We start from the raw sequence: 9,344 nt of genomic DNA, 5'->3' as shown, positions 1-9,344 counted from the left end.
GCTGGTCATTGCTTTTTATGGTGCTGGACATGTTGTAAAGGAGATGAAGGGACTAGAGGGAGGTGAAGAATGCAGAGCTTAGACAGAGATATCAACTAAGCCCCCACAGCGAGGGATAGCCTTAATCTGCACACTGTGCATGCATGTGGATCAGTGTTTGATCTGCCTGGAAGAAGAACTTACATGATACTCTACATGTATGTGTGTGTCATATGTGTGTGCGTGCATGTGCCTACACACGTCTGTTCACAATACACATGTGTTACTTATGTGTATGTATTTGTGCACTGTCTCACAACACACACAGGCAGATGTTTTCAGGCTCCGCCGGCCTTGATGACCTAATCACAGTTATTTATGTTTATGTTTATATCGGCACAGCAGGGAAATATACAACAGCATTTGCAGTAGTGCTACATTACAGTAAGAGCAAGATTTATTTTGTACGTAATTCCCCATGTAGCCATCTGCAAACAAATATCTCTGATAAACAGAGACCAGAATATGCTCATTATGTAAACTAATAATGCTGAAAATACACAAAGATATAAACTGTATATTGTGAACTGCCAAAATCTTGTAAACAATTTTTATTTTAAGAAAAATAATAAATAAATAAAAAATAAAAATAAAAACACATTTTAACGACGAAAGTAGCTTTTTGACTACATAAATTAGGTCAAATTTGATCTTGATTTGCCTTAAAGTGACTGTGACTGCGAGGCCACTTGTCATGTTAATACAGCCTGTGCATCAAGTGTGAGTTAGAGAGGGATTAGAGGAAGATGAAGGAGGCGAGTCATCCTCAAACTCTTCTTCACAAGATGACAGCTCAAGTCAAAATTTACTTGAAAAGCTCTACACGGAAATTTGAGTTGTTTTACATAAACCAATCAAAACATACAACTAAATGCATGACATAAAAATGTGCATTGATTAAATGTTATTAAGCTTTATTTGGAATTAATCTATACTTCAGGAGCCTCTCAGGTCTTTTAGCAAATCATCTAAGAAAAAAAGAAAAAGAGCTAAATGTAGTTTTGTTCTAGGAAACCTAACAGAGGCCTGTTATAGGAAACCTAACAGACGTGACTGCTGACAAATCAGAAACATCTTTCAGCACAATCAGTTTTCTGCTTGACAAGGCTGCACTTTAATCTTTACTTGTAATACTTGTTTTCTAAATTGTTTTAGTTTTCAGAATGGAAAGTATCCTACGGGGGGGAAAAAATCATTCAAATTTTCACCCCAAAACGGAGTTAAATTGCTTGCAAATTAAATAAATTGATGTTTTTATTGATAGGGGTGAAAGTTTTCCGAGGTGTTTTCCTTTGCTCAGATATTCCACTGTAGTTCGTCAGGTTACAAATCAATGTTTCTCACCTACAGATTGCCAACTATCTGTAGCTTCCTCTCTGTTTCACTCCACACCATCGGGATGAATGACCTTGTCTCAATGGAAAAACTCATGAGTGGTGTTTGAATTTATAGAGCACGGCCTGGACAAAGGGGGTCAGTATTCCACATGTCAATTAGTCAATTACTATTGAACCAACTGGTAGCGCTGGTGCTTAAATCCTGGTTTTGAATTCCCTGTTATAGCTAGCTTTTGGCTCACAGTGGAAAATAAACTAATTATTATTGAGTGGTGCTGGCCCTGTGACCAGGACTGCGTCCTCGGGCACATGAGTCACTTGGAGATCAATACTTCACTACGTAGAGGCAAATCTGTCATAGATACTGTACAGAGCACCAGGATGCCCTTACAACAAAGAAATGTATTCAAGTATGCTATTAGTATACTTCTTTTAAAACTTAAAATAAGAGCATATGCTTTCAGATTTCCTTTTATCTACTTATCAGAGGTCAACTTAACAAAATTATACTTAAATATACTTGGTTTATACCAACAAGTATACAGAAAACTCTAAGTATACTTGGCTTATACTGAAAAGTATACAGAAAAGTGTAAGTATATTTGGCCAAGTACTATAAGTTAATTTAAAGAAAACTTACAAGTATACTTGCGGTAAAAAAGAAACTACACTAGTAGTTTACTGAGAGTATTCTTTAAAGTGTACTTTCATAAACTAAAAGTATGCTACAAGTATATAACCAGTAAACTAACAAGATACCTATAAGTTAATTTGTAGTATAGTTCATATTTTACCTGCAGTACAAAATACAACTTAGATGTAAAGTAGATGTGTACTCAAAGTTGACTACTTTACATTTAAAAGTAAGTATTTAAAGGCAGGGTTGACGATGTTATCCAGTATACTCTATTTGTTATATTGGTTGAAATGGTCTTTACACCCCGACAGCGATCCATTACTTATGAGCTCTGAAAAAGAACCGGAAAAGAGCCGTCATCTGTAGCTGCTGTAATCCTGTAAAAACGTCTACCAATCACTGCCTCGAGGTCCGCTTGGTAAGAACCAATCAGATGCCTCCCTGGCTCCCTGCTTGTTCTCTACCCTTGGTGTGCACCGGCCTGAACTCAAGGCGTGTCGCCGCCGCACATTTACTGGAGAATGGAAGAGAAAACTCAGCCCTGCCGCGGTTACTTGTCATGAGGTAGCGTTGTTGAGTTGAGGTCCTCTCTCTGCTCTGTGTCTGTGTAAAAGTATACTTTTATAAACTAAAAAGTGGGCCAATTTAGTCCCAAGCGGTATAGAAGTAGTAGACTTCCAAGTATATTACTAGTACATTGATATTAGTGTACTTATTACATTACATGCCCTAACTTCTCACCAAATTGTAATTACTGTGTAACTGTTTTGAGACATGCAGCAAACAAATAAACAAAATAAGCTTTAGGAGAGATAACAAGTAGATAACTTACTGTTACGTGCTGCTGTATTTACTGTATGAAAACACTGACAATGACGTTTAAGAGTGTGCAAAGTTCCTTGTGAACAGAGTAACTGGAGAATAATACACAGGAGAAACGTTCTGCTATCACCACGGTGAGTTCACTTCCTGCAGAGTAGATGAGCGGTTTGACTTTTTATTGTATCGCATTAATCTGCATTTTAATTAGAAAAACTTTGTACAGTTGTTTAAACACAATTATTTTTAATAGCGCACAAATACTGTCGACAAACAATAGAATAGGTTTGTCTAATCAACAAACTCATTAGCATGAGTAGTTATGCTGGAAATCATTTGTGTGTTGTTTCAGATACTGCATTGGAGGGGTTGAAAGAATTGAATATTCTCAAAGCAAAGCCACGTTTCGCATTTTAATCATGTATTGCTGTCATGAAAAGGCTGTTCTGTTTACTGTCTCTGTGCTTAAAATTCTCTTATTATTTTTTAGACAGAGGAATTAGATACACATATTAACTTGAACAGTCCTTGACTTTCACTAAAACGTGCTATGTTTTTTTGCTGTATGTGGATGGGGGGCTTGATTGTGAATAAAAATGAATTCTAACAGCTAACACAGTTTTAGTAAAAGTAGACTTTGCACCTGCTCCTCTGGTTGCAGGCGCAGCTGTCGCGAGGTGCTGCAGCATGTCAAGCAGGAAATGATGGATATGGTATAGAGAGCTTTAAATCTCACATGTAATGCACGCCTTAAGCCTCTTTAGTATCTGCCGGGTTTTCTGTTCACCACCATACCGAGAATCTAGGTTATAGATCAAACGATGTGGAAAAAGCAGGTCATAACACGCTCTTCCATAAGTGGAATGAATTTCAGTCAATAACAAACAACCACAGTAGGACTCTGGATATCTCTCTATCAATCCACCTCTTTCTCTAATAGCCTCTCCCTCTCCTTCTCTTTCTGAAATCAAAGGAATACAATTCATTTGATGTGTTTTTTTTATTATGAGAAGTGATGGATTAATCAGAGATACATACAATACAGATACATGTGTGAAGAGAATCAAAGTCGAATGGTAAAAAATGTAGCTTGATAACAATCCATCACGATATCATTGTACTGTAGTGGAGTATTAAATATCATAAAAGAGGGTCTCCCCAGAATGACTAACCCTGTCTTCTTATATCCATACCTTACTCTTTGAGACTTTGAATGTACTTTGTTGAAAGCACTGCTTTAAATAGCAGGTCTGTAAAGGTGCCCCAATACCTCTCTTTGCAGACGATCACGTGTTATGTTACGTAAGAAAGCTCCATAAAAGCTATGGACAAGACTGTGTGGCACTTTTTAAACTTAGGTACATTTATAATTTACGTTTATGGCAAGTGAGTGGATATTGTTAAGAGGGACAAAGCTAATTATATCTGCAGTATGATATAAAACATAGGGACCATATTAATATTTATCTGCACAAATGTTTTTAGGCTCCATGTTTAGAGCAAAATCTGGAAAAATCATTTGAATTCACAGGGACAACAAAGGCAATAGTCAAAAATGATTTTGTGATTTTAAATACACAACATCAGTCAGAACCCAACAGATTGCAGGGAATATTTTCTTTTCACATAATGTTTACCCCATTAACTGTAACATCAGAAAACTAAGGATCACGAGGAGACGCAGAGGTTTTTCCTTCATCCATTCCTGCACTTGCACCTGTAGCCAGAGTGAGACCTCCTGGTTTCCCTGGAAAGCAGAAGGAAAAACCATAACTAAAGATTCTATCTTTGATTTTATTTTTGATTTGTCACCCTGCTGTTCCTACCTCTGGTCAGAGTGGTGCACTTAACATTAACCCAGAAGCTGAGCTCTGTGGCCCTGAAAAACCACAGAGCAAGAGAGCAGAGGTTTTAGCTTTATGTTTTTGTTATTGTAAAAACAGAAGAAAAAGTATTTTGAAGTAGACAGGGCTTGTAGAGTTGGGTGGTGGTATCCAGCTGTTTACAGTGGTGTTGCCCTTTAGGTTGGTGTTGGAATGAGTGACAGCACCTTGAGGATTCCCTGTGCACTGTGAATATAAAACATCCACATCAAACTCACATAATGAAATCATTCTGACCTTAAGAAGGTAAAACAATATATTTTCGTCTAGACTGGATTTAGCAGTGAAATCTGTCATATTTTATGTGCGTTTATCAGTTTAGGAACTTGATATTTACCTGAAGAAACCTTGTGTCTGGAGGAGAGAGTTGCCAGCTCCCCAGAGCATTAGTGCTGCCGTCTGTCCGAGCTTCCAGAAGCACACCTCTATATTCTGGTCCAGTGATAACCACTGCAGGAAAACACAATAATACAGCAGTTATTGTAGCAGGAGTGCGTTGGACACAAGTTAAATAAAGTCATATCTTAAAGGGGACATATCATGAAAAGCTCACTTTTTGACATTTGGGTATCTGGGGAGCTTACCAACCCACAAACTTGATATTTGGCTCCCCTTCCTGTGTCACATGCAGGCTCATTAGAATATACCGCTCACAGCTTGAGAACTACCTTTGTAAACGTGTGCCATATTTTTCTCACAAGCCAATCAGAGCAGACTGGGCTTTTTCGGGAGGAGGTCTTAAAGAGACAGACGCTAAAACGGTGCGTTTCAGACAGAGGGTGAATACAGGTATATTCAGACAGACACTATGAGAAAAATAATGTGTTTTTTGAACATTAAAGCACGTAAACATGTTCTAGTAGAAACCCAAAATACAGGTATGGACCGGAAAATGAGCTTGATATATCCCCTTTAATATTTTCACTTGCAGAAATACAACCTAAAGTAGATAAATAAGATGTGCATATGAATAATGAGACTATAGAGTAAATTAATACCATTTGCTGACCAGTGATGGTGTAAGATGTAAGCACTTAGTCCTTCACAGATGCATAGAGGAGGTCCAAGGTGGACAAACATTTTTTGTCACTTTGCCTCATTTGAATATGTCAAAACATTGTTCTCATATCAGCTTTAACATTATGGCTCAAAAAATAATATCCTTGGTTGTTCTGTGACACAGAGTTGAGTACTAGAGGATAGTTTGAGGTTGAGCTTGTTCATTAAAGAAGAAACAACAAAGCTCAAATGAAAGATAAGGTTTTTACTATCCACACTTATTCTCTTATAAATACCCTTGCTTATGAATCATGGTGACAGCTTCCTGTTGACTGGTTTATCAATAATGTGTAATGTGATGTTCTTATTCCTGTCTCTAAAAGTAATCCTCGACACATCTTATCTGAAATGGCCTTTCCTGGTTGAAACATAAAGTGTGTTGGTGAGGAGAGCGTAGGGTGCTGGTGAAGGCTGAGGCAGCACCCCAGTATGTCAAGGCAACATGGCCTCACAGACACCAGTGGGAGCACCAGTGGGATAGCCACGAACAAAACAGAGCATCTGAAGCATAATGAAACCAGGCAACAACAGCTCCATCAGGCTGAATTAAAAGCTGCCGCACTGCAAGCAAAATAGTAGTATATGATGTGAATGAAGCACACAGAACTGAGCCAAGAGATGTTGCTGAGTCACACAAGCACAAAATTAAAATTATCTCCATAGATCACTTTTTCCAACCATGAAATGTGCTTTTCACATGAATGCTCTCATGATTTCTAAAAATAAAGCTCAATTTTCCTCCAGTGAAAACAATATTTTAATTCGTCTTATGCTTAGAAACTAATGAGGTAAGTTAGATGTGAAAACACAGTAACTTTGGAAGGAAACCACTTCATTTGTCTAACTCAGTCAAGTGGAACCTCATGTTAGCTTCAGATAACCTTTTGGATGTATTTGTGCACAAAGCAAGGACTGGGTTTTTCACCCACCTTACTGAATTATAGTATCACTGTAGGTGCACTACACATGTCCATGTGTAAGCGTTGCCTTAACCGAACTGAATGACAATGTTGTGCATTTGAGCACGTTTGCAATCAGGCAGTGTTGTGCATTCATTCCATGCACAGAATAATACTATTTTCAACAGTGGCAACAAAGAACAGAAGTGTATCTCTTCAACACTGTATGGGAAGCTACCGTGACAAGGAGAAGAAGATTAGTGGCCGATTTCATGGCTCCACATTGTCTTCATTATCAGCAAACACTAGAAACAGGCAGGAAGCAATACTAAGTGACCTAAGAAGACCCCGTAAAGCATTTTGCATCAATAAAGTGAGACAGACTGTTTTTACTCTGGAGTAAAAAAGTGTCTTTTAAAGTTTACATCGGCTGTATATATATTCTTTATTCTCTTTTGTCATAAAACATCTCCCGAGTCTCTGATTCAGTACTTAAAAAAAAATCCTTTTCCTAAATTCATGCACATGTGTAATCTTTAGGCTTAAAAGATTAGTCTGTAAGAGTATTTCTGGGTGTCCTCAAAACTTTCTAATCTTTTTGTAACAAAACAAGAATAAAGACATAACTAAGAACTGAATCTCTATTCACTTATGATTAATATCACGGAACAGATGGTCCATCTCTCAGTCCAACATTTCACACTTCCTGTCCGGTGTCGGTAGAACATATTAAATATTTACTTTACATATGAAAGAACTGGTGTGAACCTGACACTAAAAGGAAGAAGCACACTGTGCTCTTAATATAAACAGAGCCAGGCACCATGACATGTTCCCTCTGGCTTTCACCTGTTTAAATTTACATTTCCCTGAGAGGATGGACTGTACTCTTTTATCATTTATTAAGGGATATATGATGAAAAAAAAAAATAAAGATTTTTTTTAAGAAGCATTATGGCTCGTACGTCAGACTGTTGCAGCAGAGTTTGATATGTTTTGTTCCAGCTGATTACTGAATCATTGATGGGGCACCTGCTAACTAATTCATTCCCATTGCACATTGTGTTCTGTTTTCCATATTACTCCATATCTTTCATTCAGTCTTTACAGGCAAGGTGAGGACCATTTTTTGCTTTTTCCAGCGAGAAACAAAGTACGTAACTAATTATTTTGAGATTAAATGAAGGTGATACTATGCTTTCTGCATATCAGTACACCCTTCGCCTCCTCTATTTGTGTACATCTTCTCAGGTTCTACAATGTAAAGTAGAACAAATCAATGGAAACCATTAAACTATGACAAATCCCTATTTGGCAGTACTAAATAGTGTCCTGTGCTCTTCCCCTAAATACCGTATGTTCTGTTATGGTGGTGAACATGGGGGATAGAGATCCAACAGAACATCACCTTGTTTGGTAACAAAGTTCCTAAAAGCTTATGTGAGCAAAGACAGAATTGTGCACAAAGACAAAAGGTCAAGTGACTTTTTCTGTTATTTCCATCCATCTCCTCGAGGCTCTCCGAGTCGGCTGAATAACTCGGCACAGAGAAACGAGAGCCAGCAGAAGGTGCACGTTACGATTTGGAGAGCAGGTAGCAGGAGACGGACAGAAACAGCCAGAACACCACATAGCAGCAATGATGAAGTGACAAGAAGCAAAGGAAGTGTGCTGGTATATGTAGTGACTGACTGATTGGGGAACAGGTGACCACGAGGTCTGGTGAGAGCAGGGCGAACGAGGAACAGGTGAAACTAATCAAGGCGGGGCAGACAATCAAAACTGGCGGGAAAACACACAAAGGCAGGAAGTGAAGTGATCTGAAACGAGAGGAGAGGTGAGTAACAAAATAAAACAGGAAACACTAAACATCAATGAAATGAATGAAACAAAGGAAATATATGATTTTTATGTTTAATATTCCTAATGAATGCAAAACATCTTCCCATTGGTCATATCTTCCACAGCAAAGTCTTACCATGTGTGCATGCAACACGTCCTCATACCAACTTGTCACATACCGCCCGATTGTCCCATCCCTTGGCGTCACTTTGGGTTTAGGCAACAAAACCACTATAGTTAGGTTTAGGAAACAACTACATGGTTGGGCTTAAAATGACTACGTTTGTAAATTGAAAATTAAACTGAACGTTGTGAACATGGGACACGAACAAACAGCTGGCTGTAACGTGACGCACGGGACACAAACAGCAGTCTCCTGGATGAAAGCCTTGTGTTTGTTGGACCCATCCACCTCCCCTCATGTCCACCCGGTGTGTCTTTTCGCTCTCTAAACTACGTCACCACACTCCCGGCGCACTTTCTCGGAGTGTTTACTTTTGCCGCGAATGGGTTTACATTGTAGTTAAATGAAAGCCTGTTACGTTTCATACCAGCGCTAAATTGTTCCTTGTGCGGCCGCGGCGGTGCTGCCTTGTGCGGGAGCGGTATCTGACGCCCTGGGAGTGATGCATACAGAATGCAATGAATGTGGAAACTTTCATGTTAACCCTTGCATTGCACACTTCAGTGTATTAACTGTTTTATCTCACATAGAAAGTTTGTTTTACATCAGGCTGTTTGCAATGATGAGGCTCTCAAAGCCTCATTTCCTCAGCTTTTTGGTTTATTGTGAATTTGCTCCAAAAGCTCTTGCTCTCAAGCGAGTCAT

The 9,344-nt window shown here is 38.6% G+C and overlaps 1 protein-coding gene across 1 annotated transcript; it reads right to left on the bottom strand.

Annotated features, from left to right (window-relative positions):
• Positions 1 to 4,684: 4,684 nt before the first annotated feature.
• si:dkey-251i10.2 (uncharacterized protein LOC562682 homolog) lies at positions 4,685 to 6,284 on the bottom strand. Its single transcript, XM_037778393.1, is given in 4 exon segments — positions 4,685 to 4,711; positions 4,800 to 4,901; positions 5,053 to 5,165; positions 6,128 to 6,284. Coding segments are annotated over 4 exon segments (399 nt in total).
• Between the last annotated feature and the right edge of the window lie 3,060 nt (positions 6,285 to 9,344).

Source organism: Sebastes umbrosus, chromosome 8, assembly GCF_015220745.1.
Source record: "Sebastes umbrosus isolate fSebUmb1 chromosome 8, fSebUmb1.pri, whole genome shotgun sequence".
Classification (NCBI taxonomy): Eukaryota; Metazoa; Chordata; class Actinopteri; order Perciformes; family Sebastidae; genus Sebastes; species Sebastes umbrosus.
This window is presented reverse-complemented; position numbering and strand designations above follow the sequence as displayed.